The sequence below is a fragment of the Panthera onca genome, chromosome A1 (assembly GCF_046562875.1).
Source record: "Panthera onca isolate mPanOnc1 chromosome A1, mPanOnc1 haplotype 2, whole genome shotgun sequence".
Classification (NCBI taxonomy): Eukaryota; Metazoa; Chordata; class Mammalia; order Carnivora; family Felidae; genus Panthera; species Panthera onca.
The window spans coordinates 120,988,016-121,013,345 of NC_138339.1; the positions used below are offsets into that span (position 1 = coordinate 120,988,016).

Below are 25,330 nucleotides of genomic sequence, written 5' to 3' on the forward strand. Positions count from 1 at the left end.
ACTACCCTCTCTGAGTAACCCATGTCAGAAGGACCCGTGGGAAAGGAGATCAGTAGCTTCCAGTTTCCTTCCAGTGGATTAGATAAACTCCACTGACCACAGGAAGCTACAGGAGACCGAGTCTCTGTAGCAAACACCTCCAAAGACAAGAGAACTGCATCTTGGGTAAGGGTGATGGAACTATGTATCACTCTTGGGATGAATCATAAGATAGAGAAAACAGAGGGAAATGAGAAAATACAGACATATTAATAAGGAAGTGGTTAAATGGTTATGGTATAGCCACATGGTAGAACACAATTCAAGTGGCAAAAAGAACATGGTTAACTCTTTCAGTACTGAACTGGAAAGCTCTCCAGTTAATTTCTAAGCAAACAGACAAGCAAAACAAAACAAGGTATATAGTTGTATGTATATCATACCATTTATGTAAAAAAAAAAAACAAAAACAAACAAACAAAAAAGAAAGGCAGGAAAGATAACACGGAGTTGCTCATATATACCTAAGATCTCTCTAGAAGGATACACATAAAATATATCTAGGAAGGTTTACTTGTTTGTCTCTGTCTTCCCCCACCCCCAGAGAATGAACGTATCCTTGGAGGAAGGAGCAGGGTCTCATCCATCCTGTTTACCACTGTATCCCCGTCAGTTGCAAGTGAAGGCTGGGGGGTAGAGGCAACGGAAGGGAGAGTCCTCAAAGTCTCCTCTTACACGGTTTCCAGGTTTGACGCATGGGAATGTATTTCTTATTCAAAGAAATTAAATACAACATGAAAACAAAGAAAAGGCAATGAGGAGTCCCCATCTGCCGACCAAACCCCAATGTTCCTTCCAGCCCACCCTGCCCCTCAGCCCCTGAGTAAGCTGACCTTTAGGGAGGTCAGTCCTCCTGGAGAACTGGGTGCTCACTTGTCCTTAGGCAGGTTTCACTCCTAATGATGGTTGTTGACAGTCTAGTGGCCAAAGAAATTGTCCAGGGAGTTCAGAATTAATTCTGATTCTCAAATGCTAGCCATCAAAGGATCTCTCCCTCCAGAACTACCATGGGAAGAATGACCAAATGAATAATTATTGAATGGGTATCACACTCTAGTTAGTTGTCCAGCAGTGGGCAAAGCTCCTCTGGGGTATCAATCGGTGTAAATGGGGAGACTAACTCAGAGGAACTCATGTCCTTGCCTTCAACCTCACAGTTTCTCAACCTCAGCACTACTGACCTTCTGAGATGAATAATTTCTTGTTGTGGGGGCTGCCCTGTGCATCGCAAAATGTGTCATAACATCCTTGGCGTCTACAACCAGACGCCAGTACCATCACCCTCACTGCAGCCAGCACAACCAAAAATGTCTCTGGACATGGTCAACTGTCGCTTGACGAACGAAATCACCCCAGGGTGAGAACCACTGTTCCCATCCCTGCATTCCCAGGCAACTGCTTTGTCTTCCCAATGAGAAGCTGGCGTTCCCCTCTGCCTCTATCCCAGCTGGGCCGCCACAGAGGCTGGGAGTTGACTGAACTTCACTGTGGGAGAGTTCCCTGAGTTTCAGATGCACCAACCAATCCAACTTCCTGGGAAAACCCTCTGTATGGCAAGCTAGCGGGATCAGATTTTTTTCATAACAATCTGTCCATGAGAAGCTCCCATGCCTAACAGGCTGGGGCTATAAAAAGGCACCCCCAAAGCAGGCTGATAATTGAAGGAGTACATACTCAGGCTGGCCAACTGCCCACTCGACAGCACCTAGGAAAGCGAATGTCGTTCCTCCTATGGTTATTTCCTGCCAGGGGACAGAGACAGAGGAAGTGCATGAGGGGTCATTGTGTAACAAACAGGGGGATGGTGGGCACGCCTGCCGTCATCTCTCCTTCTCTCAAGAACATAATTCCCAAAGGACAGCTTTCTTTGGAGGGCAAAGAAAAAGGAACTGTATTTCAATGTTTTGATTAATTTGAGGCTCATCCTTGAGGGCACTGCAAAATGAATGAGCAGAATTTTCCATGGCTAACTGTCCTGGCCGCCAGGTCCTATCGCCAAAGCTTTAGTGTTTATTTACTTTTGCTCGTGTTATTTTTATTTCAGTTCAGCTGCAGCTCAGTGCGGAAAGCGTGGGGGAGGTGTATATAAAGAGTACCGAGACTGGCCAGTACTTGGCCATGGACACCGACGGGCTTTTGTACGGCTCAGTAAGTATGAGGCTGACATGCTTCCAGACACGGCCAGGGTTGGAGGTTTCCAGAAATCTTGTTACGTTGAGTGATGCAAAGTGTAAAGCAGCAATTAGTCTCTGTTTGTTATTTTTTCCAGCAAGATTCCCACCCTCTACCCTGCTTTATTTTAGGCTCAGACATGAAAGAGCTTCTTGTGATATTCTCTCAAAATACTCGAATGAATTATCACGGAGACACAGAGGAGACATTGACTGAAATTTTAGTAATGCACCAGTCAGTCATTTCAGAATACCTATTCCCATTTCATTCATTCACTCCAAACATGTTTCTGGAGCACCACCACACTCTCTATGCTTTTCACAAAAATTATCAAGCCCGGACTCTAGCATGGGATACGTCATCCAACAAACATGTATTGAGCGCCTCCTGTGTCTAAGTATGAAGGGCTGTGAAGACAAATGAGCCACGTCCCTGTTCTTGAGAAGCACGGTCTGAGAGTTTATTCAGTAGCTAAAAATCCTCAACATCTTCTGCTCCCTCTCTCTCCTGGTTGATGTTTTATACAGGTTTGACTCAGTACATACTGATCTTTGTGAGAAAAGAATAGAAACAGACAATCTGATTTTGCCCCTCGTGGTGCCTTTGGTAAAAGATCTCAATGGAAAGAGAACTAAAGCCAATGGACCCAAGTTTTGAAATTATTTCTCAATTTCAATGATCCTCTCTCTTTATCCTAACAACTGATCATTGAGACTTGGCCAGACTCCTTTTTTTCCCTTTTGTAGATGTCTACAAAAAGGCAGTAGTAGGAGGGGGTTGGTCTGAGGCTCCCTTTAACTTAAATCAAATTGCCAACTGGCGGCAGGCACAGAAAACTGTCTCCCGAAGCTGTAACTTCAGCCAGGGTTTGGGATGCAAATATAGTGTGGTTTTTCACGCTGCCTGCTACAAGTCAGGAGCAATGGGCCACCTCCTGTAGCCTGTTTGCTGAAATCTGTATCAAATGGGACAACTTTAAAGAGTTTGGAGCTAGACTTTGACTGCTACATGGAAGCACATTTTTCTTTTTATTCATTCATTCATTTGAGAAAGAGAGAGAGCACAAGTGGGGGAGAGGGGCAGATGGGGGGAGGGGAGAAAGAGAGAGAGAGAGAGAGAGAGAGAGAGAGAATCTCTCAAGCAGGCTCCATACTCAGTGCAGAGCCCAATGTGGGACTCAATCCCAGGACTGTGGGATCATGACCCAAGCCAAAATCAAGAGTCAGATGCTCAACAGACTGAGCCACCCAGGTGGCCCTTGAAGTAGATTTTTCTTAAAGGTGGTTCTTCCAGTTGGTAATAAAATCAGTCAACCAACCAACCAATCACTGAATCTTGGACTCACAACTGAATCTCAATTCTCTGCAACTTCAGCAAGTTACTTACCCACTCTGAACCTTGTCTAAAATAAGGATAGTAATGGATGGTCACTACCACACACAGGGGTTAAGAGGGGTCAGAGAGACAATGCACAGAACCTACCCACCAATGTTGCTGGCAAATGGGGGAGGTGCTTCATCAGTGAGAGCTAGAAGACAAATAATAAGTTTATAAATCCCTTATCCTCATTATTTCCTAGGTTATATTTACAGTTTATGGCTTTTCCTCTTTTAAATACATTTTGATGCTTATTATAACCTTCTTTTATTTGTATAAAAATATTGAGGAAGAACACCCAAACCCAATTTCCTCTAAGCTCCCATCATAGTCCTGGCCATCACTGTGCTTCACCTGAAATATTGAGGGTAATCTTAATATATTATGCCTAATAATTGATATACTTCTCCATTAATAAATTACAATTTCTAAAATATCTCAGAGCTCTACCTCATGCTCTCAGGCAGTTTTAGGTATTAATCCATCTTGATACAAATGTTTATGTCTGTGGAAAGGACATATTATTTTTAAAACTAATGAAATATTTTCTATTAATCATGAAAGGCTATATAAAATAATGACATATTTTAGATTTCATAATGAAAGGATACATATATATCAAAACATTAATGCATTTATCTCTAAGGGTAATAAGTAGCCAATTTTATAATATGTGAATGCCTTCCTGTATTTCCCAAATTTCCTACAGTGGATATATGTCACCCAAATAGTTGAGGGGAAAACAGCATGCTAAAATATAAAAAAAGAAAATAATTTTTAAAATAGTCATGAATCAACTGTGCATCTCCAGGCTGCTGGCAATGCACCAAGCGCTTAACAACCCCTGACAAATCCTGGTGGGGTTGGGCTGGAGCATCTCCGAGCTGGCCTGCTGACTCAGCCTGTGACTCAGCCATTCTGAATGTGTCGACCGCTCTAGTTCAATGGAGACATCAGGTGAGGGACGTGGCCACCCTCAGCTTCGTCACAGAACACAGGCCTGACGCCCACTGAGGGGTGTCATGGGGTACCCTCCCTACAGGGGAGCAGGCAACCCACACAGGTCCAAAACTTCCTACCTCCTCCCACACCTGACACTGTGCAGCAAACACTAACGTCTGGATACATTCCTCTAGAGGCAGCAGAGTCACCCAGTTAAATATTACAACTATGTCCCGTCTTATTCTAAAATGACCCAAAGTGTCTCACCCAGTTGTCAATGCCCTAGACTGCAAATGAATAAGAAGCAGGAAGCTTCCTGTTACGTATTCCTTACTAATCAAAGGGAACTTTACAGACTGCTTTCTACGATCTCAAGAATCAGGTTAAGCTCACCACCTAGCTGGCGAGCCCCCGTAATTTGCAAGGCTCTGTGTCTGGGGGTGGGGAGACACAAGCCTGACAAGACTCCACCTCTTCCCTAAGTAGGGCTCACAGTCAAGTACACAAACATGCCCACAAATTAAGAATAATGAAGAAGAAGCCTGGACACCACCCGAAAGGGAATCAACAACCACTGTGGGGGAAGAGATAATACAGAGATCACATGCCTTAGAACGGGAGCAAAGTCAGTATACAGCATAAGTATTTTACACCCAAATATAATAAATTTATTCTAAAATCTTGACAAATAGGAAGTTCAAATTCCTGGGGCTCTTCCCACTCTCCAACCAATGAACTCCCAGTGAAACAGTAATCATTGGTAGATATTTTTAAAGCAACTGTACTATTTAATATGTTATAGCATTCTTTCCAGCTTGATAAATTGGAAGCTGCCCTCAATTCCACTGTAGGGATGTACCGCTATCTACTTGAACCAATCACGTTTCCATGAAGATTTAGGTTGCCTCGAATGTTACCATTACGTGCAATCCTGCAAAGACCATCGTTGAAAATACTGTTTTACCCTTGCCCAAGTATCTCCTAAGGGTCAATTCCTACCAATGAAATTTCTGGGTCAAAGGTAATACATATTGCCTAACTACCCTCAGAAAATTTCCACCAATTTATCTCACAACAGTGCATGAAAGTGTCTATTTCCTATGCTCTCACCAATATTAAGCATTGTAAATCTTTTTGTTCTTTGCAGTTATTATAGCCAACATGTTAAATCATTTTTAACTTGTATTTTCTTGTGAGATTAAATGTTTTCATAGCTTTATTTTCCATTTTTTAAAAAAGAAATTAGAGCAGGGGTGTCTGGGTGGCTCAGTTGGTTAAATGTCTGACTCTTGGTTTCAGCTCAGGTCAGGATCTCACCGTTTGTGGGATGGAGCCCTGCATTGGTCTCCACATTGATGGTGCAGAGCTTGCTGGGGATTCTCTCTCTCTCCCTCTCTCTCTCTGCCCCTCCCCTGCTTGTGTTCTCTCTCTCTCTCTCAAAATAAATAAATAAACTTTAAAAAAAGCAGATATGGGGTGCCTGGGTGGCTCAGTTTGTTGAGTGTCTGACTTGGGCTCAGGTCATGATCTCACGGTTCATGAGTTCAAGTCCCACGTCAGGCTCTGTGCTGACAGCTCGGAGCCTGGAGCCTGCTTCTGATTCTGTGTCTCCATCCCTCTCTGCCCCTCCTCTGCTTGTGCTCTCTCTCTCCCTGTCTCTCTCTCTCTCTCAAAATAAATAAACATTAAAAAAAGCAGCTATACCGCCATTTTGGTAACATCATCAGTTTATATCCATATGTCCTTATCCATGTCTGTTTGTGTATATGTACATAAAGACATGAGGAAGTATGTTAATCGACTGTTACCAGTTCCTTATATCTGGGTGGGTGGCTTTGGGCAGTTTTTAAATTTTTTCTCTCTTTTTTTTAAAGTAAAGTTGTGATTTTTAAAAAGCACAATTCTTCGTATAAGTAGATCTGTTTATACATAGGAGAAAATAAAGGTATTTTCATTTTTAAAAAAACTTTAACTTCCAGGATATGTTTTATGCTTAAGACACATTTTGTGCAAGGATTTATATTCATGACAGCACTAAGGTAAAAATCCTGATACTGTTAGTGAAAATCACCAGGATATAAAATAATATTAGCAGGTTTTCATTTATCCTTCAAGTCTAAACTTAAAACTCCCCACCATATCACAGTCTGATTTTACCTATTTGGGCTGATTTTCATGGTCATGTCCATGTGCCAGGACTTTACAGAGACAAAAGGCCCAGCCCTGCCCTTAACGTGCTCATGGTCATTCAGGATCTCCCCAGGGGGAAACTTTAGGGTCCTGAGGACAGCAAATGGAAGGGGATCTTACAAAAACAGCAAATGTATTTTTTTTAACACTAAGCTCTTTTTATTTTTTTTTTTTTCAACGTTTTTTATTTATTTTTGGGACAGAGAGAGACAGAGCATGAACGGGGGAGGGGCAGAGAGAGAGGGAGACACAGAATCGGAAACAGGCTCCAGGCTCCGAGCCATCAGCCCAGAGCCTGACGCGGGGCTCGAACTCACGGACCGCGAGATCGTGACCTGGCTGAAGTCGGACGCTTAACCGACTGCGCCACCCAGGCGCCCCCTTTTTATTTTTTTTTAAGTTCATTTATTTTGACAGAGAGAAAAAGCACAAGTCAAGGAGGGGCAGAGAGAGAGAGAGAGAGAGAGGGAGGGAGGGAGGGAGAATCCCAAGCAGACTCCACACAGTTGGTGCAGAGCCTGATGTGGGGTTTGAACCCAGGAACTGTGAGATCATGATCTGAGCCAAAGTCAGACGCTTAACTGACTGAGCCACCCAGGCGCCCCGATAGTAAATGTATTTTATTTTATTTTATTAAAAAAATTTTTTTAATGTTTATTTATCTTGGAGAGAGAGAGAGACAGAGCACAAGTTGGAGAGGGGCAGAGAGAGGGAAGGAGTTATAGAATCCGAAGCAGGACCCAGGGCTCATTATGTGCTGGGTCCTACTCTATGTCCTCATTACCACCCTCAGATATAGGTTCCACTATTATCTCAATTTTCCTGAAGAAGAAACCGAAGCATAAAGAGCCTCAGTGAACTCACCCAAGGCCACACGGCTAGTAAACAGAGAAACTTCACTGAAAACTAATCACTAGTAATTCTACTCTCTTGCCGTTGTATCTTTTTAGCAGACACCAAATGAGGAATGCTTGTTCCTGGAAAGGCTGGAAGAAAACCATTACAACACCTACACATCCAAGAAGCACGCAGAAAAGAATTGGTTTGTGGGTCTCAAGAAGAATGGAAGCTGCAAACGCGGTCCCCGGACTCACTATGGCCAGAAGGCAATTTTGTTTCTCCCCCTGCCAGTCTCCTCTGATTAAAGAAATCTCTACTGGGTGCCGACCACTCCAGAGGAGGTCCTCACCCAGCTGACCCAGGTTGTTCCCTTGACTATTGGCTGCACTAACCCCTGGCCCACAGAGCCTGAAATTGTAAGCAGTGCGCTTCCAAATGCCCAGTTCACTTTTTTGCAGAGCCTTTTACCCCAGCACAGTTTGAACAGAGGGATCAAATAGCTCCTAGGGGCCAACTGGCTGGCCAGTCTGGGTGTGTGGATGCCCAGTTGCCTCTGGGCACCTGCTGCAGGCTGAGCCTCTCAATGCAAAGGCGGGGCCAAATGAAGTGTGTTCAGGGAGCTGCCAGGGTCATTAGTAACCGCATACGATTCCCTCTACTGAGAAAATCCTGTCTGTGATTCCCCGAAACACTTGGCATGATGCCCTTTCGTCCTTTCAACACCCCACAAATATTAGCAGGGAAGCTTATGGCTAGGTTAGGGGAAGGCAGTGTTCCATGAGTAGAAACTAGGATGAAGAAAATCTCCCCTCGAGAACAGAAGGGATTAAAATGGCAAGGGGAGACTGGGTTCTGGTGGGCTCTCAGCGTAGAATAAATGAAGGATGGGAGCTTCAGCCCACAGGAAAGCAGAATAAATGCATAGCATTGGCAGTCATTACAATGCCGTGACTTTCCCAAGATAATTCGGCAGCAGGAAGCCTCTGGATGATGTCAGATGGACAGCATGAGAAGTGGGTTCTTGATCAAAGCAAAAACATCAGACATTGGTAAATTCATTTGGGTCTGGGGTGTGGGAGTGCTGAGAAAGAAAGGCAACGTGGGCTGAGAGGATGATTTCCTCTCAAGAGGTTGATTCCAGAAGTGAGAAGGAAAGATGGAGGGACACCATGACTGTGCCTGGTCCCCAGAAAGCAGAGGCTTTGGGGTCCCAGGCAATGCTTACAAATCACATGCAGATCGTGTTTGAGTGTAGGTTCTGATTCAGTGGTTCTGGGGTGCAGTCTGTGCATTTCTAACAAGCCCCCAGGTGCTGCAGATGCTGCTGCTTCCTCTTGCACCCCCCCCTCCCACCATACTTAAAGTAGCAGAGTCCTGAAGCGTGCTGTCCAAAGGAAGGGGGCCCAAGGCCCCCGAGCCTCTCTTGCCTTGCCCATAAAAAACTCATACCCCGCGAGTCTTCCTGAACACTCAGGCAGCATCAGGAGCAGTTAGCCCCGTGCTAAGGAACATGGATTTAAGGCGCTTTGGCCCAGTGCCTATAAAATACCCATTTAGAATATATACAAAAGCATACTTCAAAAATGTTAAACCCTCACAAACAGCTTTTCTCAAGAGACCATTTGTGTTACGATTACTTGTATAAATATGCTTCCTGCTTAAAGTAAACTTGACCCAAGTGGCTAGCAAATTAGAAACAACATTCATCTCTGATATATGATACTGTTGCCATGTAAAGGTCTTTAATAGGCCATTTAAATTTACTGTGAGACTGTATGTTTTAATCACATTTATAAATATATAGCTCAAAGGCAGTTAACTGATTAGCATTCAGCCACTGAGAATGATAATCATAGGACATGATGTATAAGCTCCTCAATTATCTACTACTTGTACTACATTTACCTATAAAAAGAGATTGTACTTTGTTTTCAATTGTGGTATTACAAGTTTTCCTTTGAAAACAGGGACGCTTAAGCAACAAGAGGGTAACTGTGGATACAAACTGATGAGAATATTAGCTCATGTTCTAAGGAATTGACAATATTAACGGAAAAAATAACTCCTTATAATTGCATTGTCATATTTATGATGAAAAACAAAAGATGGTTTGTGAAGGTTCAAAGCAATATAGTGCAATTGAGGAACCAAACTAAGTTAATTCTGCGATTAATAATATCATTCTGCATTTGTACAGAAAAACGACTTCAGAACTTTGTTTTTGTAACTTGGATAAGACCATTCTATTTTATTTTAGTAAATCCTTCCAGGCAAGCTGGAGATAGTGCAGTGTGGTTTAACATTTCTTTACTATGAAGATTTGGCCAGAAAAGGGTATGTAGAGAGGAAATCTAAGATATATAATGGTCCATAATTTTTAGGGTATGAATCAAATTCAAATATAACACTGGCCAAGAAAAATTAAATGTTGCTAACAGATGAGACAGAAGCTTGTGGTTTCAAAGACCCAAAGCAGTTAGAAGAAACACTATCATGGCTTTGCCAGCCTCCGCCCGGTCATCATTCATATATTCATTCACTGAATATTTTTTTCAGTGCCTACTGTGTGTCAGGCACTGTACTGGGTACCGGGGCACCTGGAAACAATGTCTGTCTGGTTTTCTGCTGTATTCTCTCCCAGGGCATTATATTTATGATGAAAGATGCTGTGGATTCATTTATTTCAGTCAAGTTAAAAACAGAGACTTTGTAGGTTGCTGCTGAATAAACAGCAAGTCCCAGAAACCCAGGTTCTGGAAGAATTCGCAATACCCAGTATAAGATAACCCCCATCAAAGTATCCGAGGACCTGGCCAGGTAAACCTAATATTTCCAACTGTAGAACCATGACAGCTTTAGGAGGACCAGTTTCAAGTTGGGAAAAGAGCCTGTCAGATCTTGTAAGAAGGAAATAGGTGGCAGTTCCCTAGCTCCATTCTAGTTCTTTACACACGGAGTGCTCCTGTTGCCCTCTCTCTCTTTTCCTTGAGTAAGTGAGGTAGCCATCTGCTTGTCACACGTCTCTCATGTGGATTCATTTTCAGGCCAACTGTTAAGAACTGGCTGATATTCTCTACAAAGCATCAGGAGCATTTACGCTTTTGATTGTTTGCAAGATGGCGGTGGAGGTGGCAGTGATCTGTTTCCTTGGAAGGGATAGTTAGAGCCTCCCCCGGCCAACAGTGTGTGCTTACCAAAAACTGCCTACAGCATCATACGTTACTAAAGATGGAGGTCCTCGCTTTGTGTCAAAGGCAATGGAGCCCAGCTCCCCAGCCTTGTTAAAATATACTGCCTAAACGAACCGAGCCCATGGGCTGCGAAGCAGACCTCTGATGAAGAAGACATCTGTCATTTTACATCACTGTCTCTTTAATTTTGGCACCTTACAAGTATTAATAAACGTTCCACTAAAAGGCGATAATGTCTCTCTGAGTTTGGGAACATCACGATGTCTCATCTTCCCGTGGAAGGTCTGTCCCAGGCATCCATCAGGTGTGGCTGCTTTGTGTTCGACGCATAGCTTGTCACTGGAAGGGAGACCTTACAGGCTGACAGGAAAAGCTAAGGTAGAAACATTTTTCATTTTGTTTGGAAACCTAAGGCAATATTAGTGTTTTTCTAGGGATACATCAGGGAGGTATATTCAGGGAATTGAAGAACCAAGCACCATAATTAACTGACACTTCTCCTTCACAGTATAAATTATGAGAAAATATGAAAATATGCTACTATTGTACAGCTGACCAGCTTGTGCTAAAGCAAAGATACTGTGACCTGGGGAAAAAACGAAGGACTTTACAACTTTAAGTCAAGGACAAACGGGTTATCTCTTGCATCTCAAGCATCTTGATGAAGGGTGATGGGTTTGCCCATCAGATCTTCTGAAACTGTTATCATACTACACAACATCTCCTTAAGTAAACTTGTCAACCTTCTGACTTCTTATTCTTAGGAGAAAGTATACTGTTGCCTAGACCTTGTAGCAGAATCAGATCATGCCCACAAACACTGACACATATACACACACATTTACACCGGCTCTCACACACGTACACGCACACAAGCACGTGCACGAATTAAAAAGCATTGTGCAGTGTTTGTCCCTTCTACGAATTACATGCCAAAATCAATCCCTCCTTTTCCTTTCAAAGTCACCTAAACCTCTTATTTTCCTGCTTTTGGAGTTTGATCCACTGTAAGAACTACATTTTCCATCACAACCCACCACATGCCTACCCTCACACATATACACAACTGAAACAAAGAAGGTCAGGAAGCCATATATATATATATATATATATATATATATATATATATATATGATGCATTTTTTTCTCTTACATTCCACTAAAACATGCTGGTCAAAGATCCATTAAATTGGGTCACAACTCAATAGGTCACAACCACAGTTTTCTGAAAAAACTGGCTTAAAGCAACTGGTCTTCCTTAAGATGACAAGACCCAATTAGGATCCTGCATTATGACTTCAGTGTTTTCAAAGATGCGGTTTGTTCAAAGACAAGGGGGACATCCTGTTACCCAGGAACCATCTGTTCCGAGGGCCTGGTGAATTCTCTTAGTTGGTTTGCCACTAATCTTGCAGAATGAGTGTAAGGATGCAGGTCTCACAGGCACACACTGCTGCCTCTATTGTCCCCAATGCTGTCATCGGGTTTCTGCTTGCACAGCCCTGAGGACTTTGGACCCCTCCCCTCCTTTGGAATTCTCATCATTGTGGGGCTGGAGGTCATCCCCTCCCCAACTTCTGCAGTCTTCACTTCATTACTCCCTCTTGCTCCCCTACCTCCAAATTCCTATCTTATAACCATTTCTTAAATTTGTTTTAACATTTACTCATTTTTGAGAGACAGAGCACAATTTGGGGAGGGAAGAGACCCAGAATCCAAAGCAAGCTCCAGGCTCCGAGCTGTCAGCACCGAGCCCGATGCGGGGCTCAAACTCACGGACAGTGAGATCATGATCTGAGCTGAAGTCGGGCGCTTAACTGACTGAGCCGCCCAGGCACCTCTATAACCATTTCCAAACAAGACATGAAAAGTAGACTGAGCCAGGAGAAGGCTAGGTGCCCAGGATCTCTGAGCATCCCCGCCAGCCTCCATCACTTTCTGGCAACTGCTCTCTGACCTACCAGAAGAGTTTGCCACCCATAACTCGGTGATAAGATAAACACCATTGCTACTGGAATGCATCTTCTACAGGGATTCAAAATTTTTCATCTTTGCTGAACCAACTGAAAACATAACTCTGTGCCCCAAATGTTTGAGAGGGTTAGGCTGGCTGAGCATTGGCCTCTTATGGGTGAACTTGACAACAAAAGACAAACATATAATAAAGTCGTTGCCTTCCATATTTATCTGAGTGACAGACAGCCTATCTGCCACGGGGTGGGAAGGGGAGGGGAGGGGAACCCTAACCCTAAGTGCTCTTGTGTCACTGTCACATTGAGGAGTATGGTAATAGTGACACATCAAACCACTGCACTTTCACAAATTAAAAAAAAAAAAAATTATTTGTAGGAGCAGTAGTCCAGTATAAGAATACTTAAGCCCAACCTAGCAGGTGGGACTTGTGTCTTCTCCATTTCAAAATCGCTAGGCATTTGTTTGACAACCGTTAAAACTGAAATAATGACTTGTGAAAAGTGGCACACCCCCTCCTTCCTCCTCCACTCCTTAAACCTGTCCTCTATGCCCAGAAAGAAACTCCCTTGTTATTGTACATAAAATTTATTCTAAAGCCCAGTTAGAGAACGTAAGAGCTTGAGATCTCGGGATCTGACATAGGATACTCTGGACCCCAGTGATTCATCTAACAGTCTCTGAAGTTACAAGGGAAATGTACTAAAGCATTACTGGGATCTTTCTGTATCATTGTACCTACTTTGCAGTTGATATATTGACCATGACATACTGCACTGTTAGCTTTCCACCCTAGTTATAAAATTAAAAAAGAAACCAGGTCACTCACAGCCTGAAGCTGGAGGGTGGGTTTGCTTTATAAAAGCAAGTATTTTAGGGGCGCCTGGGTGGCGCAGTCGGCTAAGCGTCCGACTTCAGCCAGGTCACGATCTCGCGGTCCGTGAGTTCGAGCCCCGCGTCAGGCTCTGGGCTGATGGCTCAGAGCCTGGAGCCTGTTTCCGATTCTGTGTCTCCCTCTCTCTGCCCCTCCCCCGTTCATGCTCTGTCTCTCTCTGTGCCAAAAATAAATAAAAAACGTTGAAAAAAAATTAAAAAAAAAAAAAAAAAAAAGCAAGTATTTTAGGACCTAGTTTGGGGGTCTTCTGACAGGGCTGAGAATGTCTGTGATGTGGGAAGGAGGTATTTCCTAAATTGCTTCCTTCCCTCTTAGCTACCCACTGTCACACAGGCTAAATTTACACATTTAGCAGCTAAACATTAGTGTCTATTTTATTATATAACTAAGCAAAACCTCACCATGTCCTTCATGGGCTTTTCTATCAGCCTTAATGAAGGCTTGAGCATTCCTTGTTTGGAAGTGTGTTCAATTTCAGGACTTGGTTCGCTCAGTTGCAGTGTTTGGGGATGTAGGTATAGACAGGCAGTTTGTGCAAGTTGTCACAGAGACGTGTATCATTGGGGTTTTCATCCTTATTTTCCTGCCTGAAGAGAAATTTATTTTAGTCTCACCCAGGGATACAGAAGGGCAAGATGTTAGATTATTTTACTGATAGGACTTGAACCAAAACTTTTTTTCTCCAAAATAAGTTTTAGGAATGTCATTGTATACTAACTTGCCTTGTCCAGACTGTAAAGACAAGACTGTTCATAGTTTGAGATGTCAACTATGCTGAGAGTTCAGTAGTGTCCTGTAGAAACGAACAGTATGACCTATGGGTTTCTCAAAACAAAACACTTGCATTAGGAGCCGAGAGTCTGACCTGGGAAATGGTGCAGGTTTTAGGACTAGCCAGATTACTTCTGATAATACAGGATAAAATCATAAATGCAGAGCAGTTGTGCACAGGGGACAGATGAGAAAGAAACTTGTTTCCTTATCCTTGCTCCCTATGGAACCTGTCCTAGAATATTTAACCCAAGTGAAGAAGAGATATGGGTTTTATAGATTTCTTGAAAATGTGTAACTCTCAAGCAACCTGCACATTTGGAAAGAGTTTGATAGGGCAGAGGGCTACTCCATACAGTTGAGTTCTCAAGAATAAACAGGAGCAATAAGGTGAAAGTGAAGCATTTTTCCTCAATTCCCTCACTAACGCATTCATTCATTGGTCATTTACTGAGTACCTGGCACTGAGATAGCGAGGGTCCAATCAGGAAACTGAAACCCACCAACAATGTGAACAGGGAAATTCTTTTTTTTTTAATGTTTATTTATTTTTGAGACAGAGAGAGACAGAGCAGGAACGGGGGAGGGTCAGAGAGAGAGGGAGACACAGAATCCGAAGCAGGTTCCAGGCTCTGAGCTGTCAGCACAGAGACCAATGCGGGGTTCGAACCCACGGACCGTGAGATCATGACCTGAGCCGAAGTGGGACACGTAACCGACTGAGCCACCCAGGCGCCCCGTGAACAGGGAAATTCTAATGGCAAGAATTATTAACTAATAAAAAGAGATTAACTACTAAGGCATTAAGGGATCTCTATGCAATACTGGAATAGCAGATGTAGGGAGTGGCTTCTATCCCAAGGCTAAGGAAATTAATCACAGAAGGAAGAAACTTAAGAGGGGGCCTTCTCTCAGGGATGAGATTCAGACTTCACTGGCAAAGGGGGTGGCTGTGGCCCAAGGATGGTGGGGGATCTCACTGTGGCGGTTCAGGGAGCTTCCCATTGGGGCGCTAGTGGAACCCTCTGGAAGCAGTTTGCAGAGCCAGTGTTGTGCAGGAGGCTGCCCGGTGGCCACAGTGCCATGGGAGCAAGAAGAAAAGCACAAGAACCCCAGAGACAAGCCCCTTCCCCTTGAGGTGTCCCTCCAGTGCCCTCTGCTGACAAACCTTAAGTTACATCAGCTGGTAAAGGAGAAGGGGTTCTAGGGCCCAGCTGCAGTGTCACAAAAACAAGGCAAAGAATGGATTCAGAGCAGAGAGACAACAGACTGACAACTGGCATAACCATGATGTAGCTACTCCACTAGACATAGATGAATACATGTGGTCCTTGCCCTTAACAAGCTTATCGTAGTAGTGGATGGAGACAGACCCTAAAGGAAGGCATCCGTGGTTTTGGCTTTCTTCCCTTTAAAAAAAAAAAAATCACTATTTTCTAAGCCCTCTCAGCCTCTCCAAAGACCACCACGTACTTTCAAGGTACTTTCTTTACATATTTGCTATATTTTCCTACATTTGGTATTTTATTCTATCTTTTTCAGTGAGGTAGTAAGGTAATTTGTGATTTTAAATCAACCCAAATCAGTGTAAGATACATATACAGACACAGATACATATACATATACAGAAGACGGGAGCTTGGGAGTCAGAGCAACAGTTGCAATCCTGGCTCCTCTGTGTATTGACTTGGTAACTTTGGGCAAGTGACTTGATCTAGCTGCCCTCCATGACCTTCTGCATAAAATGAGGACCCAAAGAGTATCAGCTCTCACAAGCTTGTTGAGAGGGTCAAATGAAATGGAGGCATGCAAGTATCGTTAATGCAGTATCTGGCATACAAAAAGGATTAAATAAAAGTTTGCAATTATTTTAGAATAAATACAATTCTACATATTATAATAAGATAGGGCTAACAATGATCTTAGAGTCTCCACTTAGGTTCCCAGTGATTGTTTCCAGGAACTTACATTTAGAGAGATCTCGCCTTATAGCAATTCATTGGAAGAAGATGTAAAAGTCTTGACTGACCCCAAGTTTAACTTGTACATGGCACATCTTAAATGAAGTTTTACATGGGCACCTGGGTGGCCCAGTTGTTTAAGCGTCTGACTTCGGCTCAGGTCATGATCTCGCAGTCTGTGGGTTTGAGCCCCGCATGGGGCTCTGTGCTGACAGCTCCGAGCCTGGAACCTACTTCGGATTCTGTATCTCCCTCTCTCCGCCCCTCCCCTACTCGTACACTGTCTCTGTCTCTCAAAAATAAATAAACATTAAAACAATGAAGCTTTACAAATTAAAAAAAAAGTTATATAGAAGATCGCAAATGAATAGTGAGGGGCCAGAAAACCACGTACAAGAACAGAGCTGAGGAAACTATGTGTGATTGGTTAAGAGATTTAAAATGAGATGCTCTAGATCGCTTCAGATAGCTCAAGGGTTATTTTGGGTTTCTCGCTCCCGTAGTCAAAATGAATGCAGGTATTTAGAACTTGGCAGGGAAGGGGTTTGGGTTCAGTATAAAGAAAAAACCCCATCAACTTCTGACAACTACAGCCATTCCAACCATGGGTGAAGCACAGCCACATTAGCAGCTGATCTCTGCAACTCCTGGATTCAGAGACTGGACAGTCACTGGTGGTAGGCTCTGAGACACATCGCCCAGGTCTCCCTCCAGAGATGAAGCCATCAGCACCCTTCAGGGATGGCCTAGGTGAAGAGAGATGCCTTGCCCGAGGGCACGCCCCTCAGAGGGGATCTGCGCAGGGGCATAATTGCCTGGCTCTTATGCTTCAGCTCTGGACAGCGCTCAAGGATCATTCTGGCTTCAGAACTTCTCAGTAAGTGCACCAAGGCTCCTACTGAGACCGCCTTACTTCTCCTTCTGCCCTATCCTGCTTCCTTCCCTTCCCGCATTAGGTGAAACCCTAATGACTTCCGGCAGGGCTAATCTTCACCTTAGAGTCTGCTTCTCAGGGAGCCCAGCCTGGGACAGTTACCTGCCCAGGATGCCAGAGGCACTACTCTGAGCAGGATAACTGCAAAGGTCGCCTACAGCCCTGTGACTTGACAGAAGCCTTGGGCATCTGAAGCTGAATGTTTTAAGTCTACAAAGATCCAATCTGTCTCCACTGTGAATCCACATGGCTGATCCTCAAGAGAAGTCTCAACCTTCTTTCGTACTGTTTGATCTATGGCCGGCCTGATGTCACTTAGGAGGGGCATGTCTTCAGTTACTACATTGTCCATTCAGTCACTTGTCAAGTCTTTCAACAAATACTTATCAAGGCCCAAATATGCACCAAGCCTGGTAGGGACAATGGTGCACAAAAGATCTCTTTTCTGGAGCTTATATTCCAGTGAGGAGAAGCATATCAACATATTTCCAAATTTCAGTCATTTGCATACTGCTTCCAAAACTGTTGCCCATATGCCTATTGCCCAATCACCATACCTCTATTTCCTCTGGCTTATGGATGGTGGATTTGCAGTTTTATCTACTGTAGGCCCAACGTAAGCTCAAATGTTCACAGAAGGATAAGCCATTAGTATACAGATTTTTTAAAAATACACATTAAAATAAACACATAACTTTAAAATAAAATAAAAAATGAACACCTGCATATCATTTGTGCCATATATGTACCATACATTAGGAAGGAGTTTATACAAAGGATCACAGAGAGAAATGTAAAATTGTAAGTGCGCCAGATGCTTACAAAGGAGAAGTATCCAGTATCTTCAGAGTATATAACAAGGGGATTTAACTTACTTAAGGGCTTCCCAGAGGAAGTGAGCTGATATTTAAAAGAAGAGTAAGAGGTGAGTAGGTAAAGAAATACAGTGTGTGTTGTAAAGAACATTTCAGATAGAGGCAGCAGCATATGCTAAGGTCCTGTGGCAGGAGGGAACACAATGCCAATGAGACTCAAGTGTGGTGACCAAGGGATAGGGAGCATGTTGTAAATTGAGGCTAGTTGGCAAAGCAGAGGCCAGTGATGGAACAGGGCAGTTAGGTGGATTCCATTCTCCATCATCTGTAGAGAACCGAGTTGAAGCTATGTATACATAATCATTCTCCCCCCCTCTTTCTCTGTCCTACACAACTGAATGGTAAAACTTCCCCAGACCCTCTGCCAAAGGACACAAATAAGCAGCATCTCCAGGCATGGTTCTGGTCTGGGACTGTTAAATGTATTCCAGACTTGAAACTTGAGGGGCTGAGGTTATATTTGCTAAGTATTTCGACCTTTCCCCCAGGCTTTTATTCATTCCATCCAGCAGGTGGAGTACAGGAAAATGTTTTTCGTTCCCAACAAATCCCCTGATATCAAAAAGGAAGAGCAAGGTTTGCCAGCACAGTCAAGGGTGAGAGATAGAACAAGGAAGCAGTGATTGTGTATTTGAGTCTCATTCATATGGAAAACATGAACTAATTAGCTTCTTACTGCTGTGCTTCCAGAGATTCTGAATTTGACGTTTCTGTCCAAGTTTGGGGAGCTATGCTATTAATCAGTCCAAACACAAATGAAGCGGCTTAAAAAGAATCACATAACCAAAAACCACATCCTTCATAAGATAAAAAAAAAAAAAAAAAAAAAAAAAAAAAAAACCCACAAAAAACAAAAACAAAAACCAGAAAGGCAACTTGGAAACTTTTCAGAGATGGTGCCAATTTCTGGGTTTGGAAGGGGGGTTTGGCTGGCTGGTGGAGAGGTCTCAATCTGGGGATGAAAATAAAGAACGTAAATATATTTACACAGACCTCATGAGGAAAACTCAACAGACCACATTGCCCTGTAGAGAGTGGTTTCTTAAAGTCCTACAGTCAAACAGTGACCTTGGGGGAAAGACAAAGAAAGCAAAGAGACAGAAAGTGAATAGAGACAGAATAGATTATTTGGGGGGGTCCAGATTCCGTAAGAAATATGAGTGATTCTTTACAATAACCATTCTGAATCAATCTCATCCCTTTTTCTGGAAGACACAGAGACCTGACTTCCTGACAAGCAAACACAGAAGACTGTTCCTGAATCTCCGCTATGGAGGATGTTACTGAAACAGACATGGGGGTGAGCACTCCACCACTTAGCTGGGGAACATGGTTTATAAACAAATCGTCAGAATGCAACAAAAGAGAGCATTGAAAGAAATCCATGCAGGATGCTACTGGAGCACAGGTGGGAGGAAAAATTCTCTCCCGGGGCAGTCAGGGAAAGCTTTCCAAAGGAAGTGATGTTCAACTTGTGTCAGAAGAGCTGAGCAGGTGTGTACCAGGTGGGGAAGTGAGAAAAGGAAGCAGGACCATGGGGAGATGAGGGGAGGGAAGCAGGATGATGGACTGTCACCTCACTCATTGATAGGAACTGGAGAGTGCTCATAAAGGAGAGTCAAAGTCAGCCCTGAAAAGCTCCCAGAGATAGAAGTACCATCTCTCAGTGAGTAACTGGCATGCATTTGGGGGGCACCTGTGTCATATGAACACTGTGAATAATGAAGCCCTGTGATCACACTCAGCCAGCCAAGTGCTTCCGGTACAAGAGGCTTGGAAAACAGGGAATACAGCAGACGCCTGCCTCCTCTCACTCCCCAGGGAGCACATATGCATGGAGTAGAATGTCAGCAGCTCACCCACACTATTTACTGTAATCTTTCTCCTTCCTCCCTCCCTCACCACTACCTCTCTCTCCTGAGTTGGTAAAGGTGATTTCTTTTCAGTTAACTGTGTGTATGTGATGTCACTTTCCTTCCAGGTATAGGGCACAAGCTTGGAGTGACCCAACTCCACTCTTCAGGAGGTGGTTTCCATATCTCTAATATGGGGAGAATATGAAAACCTCCCTCATCAGGTTACTGTGAGCCTTAAATGAACCAGTCGATGCGGACTGCACAGAATGCAAGGTAAGTGTTAACGATGACTGCTGTTACAATCACTCCAATCAGAGGAGAGGAGACAGCACACGTTAGGACAGAGAAATGCAAAGGAGAATGGCATGTTTAAAGGATGGTGAGTGGCATAGCTAGCCAGAGGTGAAGCTGGTAAGGCAGACTCTGGGGAATTTGGGAAGGTGCTTTAAGGCAGGATGAAGCTTAAACTCTACGTTTGGGCGAGAAGGAACCAGTGGAGACATTCTGCAGGTAGGTCATCACTCCACATTTCCATTAAACTGGGATAGCTCTGGCTATCATGTGGAAAAGGTGGGAAAACCAGTCAGAAAGGTACTGTAAAGGTGTGGTCTTGGGCTGAGGAGATCCTGAATTGATGACAGTGGTGACGGTGATGATTTTCTTAGTGTTGGTTCTCCCAAACAGACCCTGAGACCACGACTTGGGTGCAGGCTGGGTGGAGATCCCAAGAAGCACAGGTGAGACAGGGATGGGAGAACGGCCAACAATGCCTCAGTGAACAGGTCACTGCTGTGGACAAATGAGGCTCAGTTCCCCTGGCAGCCTCTGAGGAACTGTGGAGAAGACACCTCAGAATTGCCCCAGTGATGGAAGTAGGATCCTTCTCCAGTCAACGGCTTCCCCTGCCTGGAGGTGTAAATCCCAGCACTTTTGGGCTGCTGTGCCTCCAGACTGAGCAAACTTGTATAATACCCAAGGAAGTCCTTGGGCAGGGAAAAAAAAAAGAGAGAGAGAGAGAGAGGCAGGCTCTCGAGGGGAATGTGTTGGTTTGTATGGAGACAATCCATAGGTGCTATATGTAACCTCAGAAATAGCTGAAGAGATATGTAGCAGGGGATGATGATGATGATGTTGATGTTGATGTTGATGTTGATGTTGATGTTGATGATGATGATACTAGCTGCAGTAAGTAACCTTCTCTAAGTGCTTACCATGGGCCAGGCACGATGCTAAGCATTTCATTTAAATGCATTATCACAGGCTATCCTTACCACCCTTAGGAGGTGCTGGTGCTATTACTGAGCTCATTTTACAGACGGGGAAGCTGGAGCACTGAGAGGTATATGATGTGCCCAAAGTCACATAGCTAGGAGGTGCTGAAGCCCTCACTTGAGCTCATGTAGTCTGACTCCAGCACCCGTACCTTCCATCACTACTGCATACTGCCTCAAAAAGACTGGCAATGAGCTGGTTAGAAGAGATGAATCTGAGAATGATTTGGGACAGTGTTGCCCAATACGATAGCCACTAGCCACACGTGGCTATTGAACGTGAGGAAATATGATTACTAGAACTAAAATATTGAAGTTTGAATTTTATTTCATTTTAATTAACATAGTTTTGCATGCCTAGAGACTAGTGCATTGGACAGTGCAAATTTAGGAGGTGGAATACCCTGTCCCTGAAGAAGGTGAGGAATACTTACACCTTTACCAATATGGTGATGTCACGATGCATCTTGCCACGTGTCACAGTTAATTAATTACAAAGAGTACTTGAAATGCTGAAATTAATGAGTTTTTTATATCTAAGTAACAGTTTTAAAATCAAACTAATGCAGGTACATAGTTTAAAAAATACAGTATTAGAAAGTTTGTAACAGTAGTAGCCTTTCCCATTGCACTTCTGGTTCCTGCTCTCTAGACACAACCAATTTTATTTCTTCTAGATATTTCTCCTGATACTTAACTTTGTATTTCTAAACAGTATCTTAAACAGTATCTATTAGTTTCATTCTCTGGAAGATACAGATTTAGCTTTTTACACTATACACCACCAGCCACAGACATAACTTCCACCCATCCCGTGGCCCTTCCCATCCTGCCTATAGAGTCATACGGTTAGTTCAAGATTCAATGTTTACATTACTAACGCATTGAAACTATTAGTTACATATAAGCCAGTGGATGATTTTGTCATTTTTCATACAAGTATCTTTCATTTCTTTCATTTTCATCTTATTCATCACTAATTTAACCCCAAACTTTCTGACAAACTCTAAAAAGACTCTAAATACAATCAACTACATGTTTTTATCAGGTCAATTTTCATTGAGATGTCCCTTCTGGAGCCCCCAGATCTGTGTCCCACAGCATTTGGCAGTGTTATCACCTTATGGCTTCCTGCCATTATTTTCCTGGGATTCCTTGTGCCTCTCTCTGCTTGAGATTTACTATTTCAGGATCCCATGCAACCTTCTTTCTTGACTTAGCCCCTTTCTGTTTAATATTTCCTCTAGTAGCTTTTTTCACAAATGGTAAATAGAAAGTTTCTTTTTAGAAGGTGTTTCTGTCTTCTGTCTTCATTTGACAGTCTAGCTGGGTATGGAAGTCTCAGTTGTAAATTATTCTCCCTCACAAACATGAAGGCATTACTCTGTTGTCCCCTAAGCTACAGTGCTGCTGTAAGGAAGTATAATGTCATTTTGATTCCTGATCAATTGAATGTTACCTCTTTTTTTCTCTGGAAGTTTTCATCATCATCTCTGGCTCCAGTATTTGAAACATTATAATAATGTGCCTTGGTGTGGCTCTTGTTATACATCGTGGTAGATTAGTGGTAGACCCTTTCAGACTAGAAACACATGACTTTTGGTTCTAGAGAATTTTCTGGGAAAATTTCTTAGATAATTCTTTTTCTCTCCTACCCCTTATATACATATATGTTCTTTCCCTCTCTCTTGGTCCTATTTCTCTGGAGAATCCTGACTAATGCAATTTGTTAAGTATTAAAATAGTACTACAATTTTTTTAAAGAAAAACCTCATTTTTAGAGATGCATGATAACATATTTAGGGGTAAAATATCATGATGTATATAATTTACAATGGTTCAGGAAACACATACACACACACACACACACAAGCAAGCAAGTGGACAAAATGTTAACAACAAATAAATAGAAGTGTATGGGAGTTATTGTACAATTTTTAATTTTTTTCTGTTCAAAACCTTCCAGAGTAGAAAGTCATATCAATTAGAAAATAAAAAACCAGAGTGGTAAGTAGGAACTGACAGTATTGGGAATTCATCTCATTTCTCATGGTAAACAGATAGATTAAGTTTCAAAAGTTCATGGGGAGTGTGGTGGTGCAAGAGAGGTCCTGAGCTGGAGGTAAACAGAAACTATAACTGAACCTACTGCTAACCAGGAGTTTCAAAGAGGTGTACTGTCAGCAAAAGGATGGATCAGGGGGGAAAAAGTCTACCTATTGGCCTGGGGATATGGCTGTTCTCAGCTCTGTAACATGAGAAAGGAAGGTGTCCCTCTCGGAATCTATAATCATGAGCCTAGCCTCAAGCAGAATTGGGCTACAAATTTACACTACCTGCCTCACCTAGGAACCCTTAGCCTTAGAAATTCATGTAAGACAATGGAACATGATAGTCTTTAGACACCAAGTACAAGCAAACAATCCAAAACTTGTTTATAAAAAGTTGAACAAGAGGAAGTCAGTAAACAAGAATTTAAGATGCTGTAATTATTGGATATTAACTGGATACAGACCAGAAATAGGTACATTTAAAGTGGTCAAATACATTTTTCAAAAGGAACTTGCAGTGTGACAAATAAGACTATCATGAACACCAGGAAGATTTAACTCAGATAGGAATGAAATAAAACTTCAAATTAACAATAGAGATACTGAAATTAAAAACCTAATAGGTGGACTGCTTCCAGAAATGTCAGAGGAGTGAAGTGGACATAAAGCCCTCCCATAGATAACAATAATAAAATAAGATTAAGGAAATATTTCTTAAAGGGCAACTATTTAAAGATACTTGGGACCCTGGAGAGAGTCCAAAAGCTGACAGAAGCAAGAAAGTTTAATCTCAAAAAACTGCCACAGGAAGGGGTCAGAATTGAGAGTTTATGTCTTCCTGGACTAAGGGTGATGCCCAACCCTTACAGCTGTGGCTGTAAAACAAAAACAAAAACAAAAAAAAAAAAAATAGCAGTGGAAAACCACAGCCTTACCAGCTAAGGTGCCAGAGATCAGAGTTCAAGGCTGAAAACGTAGGTAGAAATCTACAGGAAAAGTACTGGCAGCAGAAAAACCACAGAAGGAGTATAAAACTCTGAATATAAACTCTGCCCAAATCCCTGGCCAAGAGCTAAACTACGCATGTGTGGGAAGAGGCACTAAGGGGACTAGGGAAAAAGTGGGCAGAAACCAGAAAGCAATCAGCTCTTGGATAGGAAAGCTGTATGTGGCTCTATCTGTGAGTTTGCTGCCTTTTTTTTTTTTTTAAACGGAGCTAACTTCCCAAACATGCACAAGTCAGGTGCCAGAAAGTTGAATCCTATAGGCTTGAAAGGTCAGAGACAGAGCCCCAAACCAGCCAAAGAGCTAGAAATTAGGGAGAGGAGAACCTCTAGAAGAAGCAAGAAAATCCAAAGACAGTGACCTCCATCTCTGTTGAAATCCTTGACTAACCACTAAACTACAAGAAGCAGAAAACTCCGAAAGGGCCAGGTGAAACAAATAGCAATGAGACATCACAAAAACAGAGATATTCAATGCTGCATATACCAACGGTGGCAAAAGCGACACTGGAGTCCAGACAAGTTAACTGCCTACTAGAAAAAAAAAAAAATACACCTCTGAAGATTACTAGAGAATCCAGAGTTGCCATAACGTATCATCTATAGGGCTCAATTTTCAACCAGAAATTACTAGACATGCAAAGAATTGTTAAAGTGCATTCTGTATTCAGGGTAAAAGGCAGCCAATAGACACTGACTGTGAATGCCTCCAGATGTGGAATTTAGCAGACTTGAAAGCAGTTATTATAAAAATGTTGAAAGAAGTAAAGGAAAATATGGTATTGTATTGAACGGACAGCTAGGAATTCTCAATAGAAAAATGGAAACTAAAAAAAAAAAAGAGAAATTCTAGATCTGAAAAGCACAAAAACTGAGATATAAAAATTTTATTAAATAGGCTCAATTATCTATGGAGGATGGCAGAAGAAACATTCAGTGAACTTGAAGACAGAGTCACAGAAAGAATAAAGATTGAGAAGAACCTCGGAG

General features: G+C 42.7%; 1 protein-coding gene and 1 long non-coding RNA gene across 6 annotated transcripts in view; one reads left to right on the forward strand and one right to left on the reverse strand.

The window, feature by feature from the left end:
• The window catches only part of FGF1 (fibroblast growth factor 1), a 103,711-nt gene extending 94,216 nt beyond the window's left edge, over positions 1-9,495 (forward strand). For all 5 annotated transcript variants that reach the window (XM_078450043.2, XM_060635858.3, XM_060635861.3 and 2 more), the window contains 2 exons: positions 2,084-2,187; positions 7,671-9,495. In XM_078450043.2, the coding sequence (XP_078306169.1) occupies positions 2,084-2,187; positions 7,671-7,865 (299 nt within the window). In that variant the 3' untranslated portion in view covers positions 7,866-9,495. The remainder of the gene's footprint in view (positions 1-2,083; positions 2,188-7,670) is intronic.
• The window catches only part of LOC132681423 (uncharacterized), a 339,118-nt gene that overhangs the window by 82,613 nt on the left and 231,175 nt on the right, over positions 1-25,330 (reverse strand). The window lies entirely within an intron of this gene.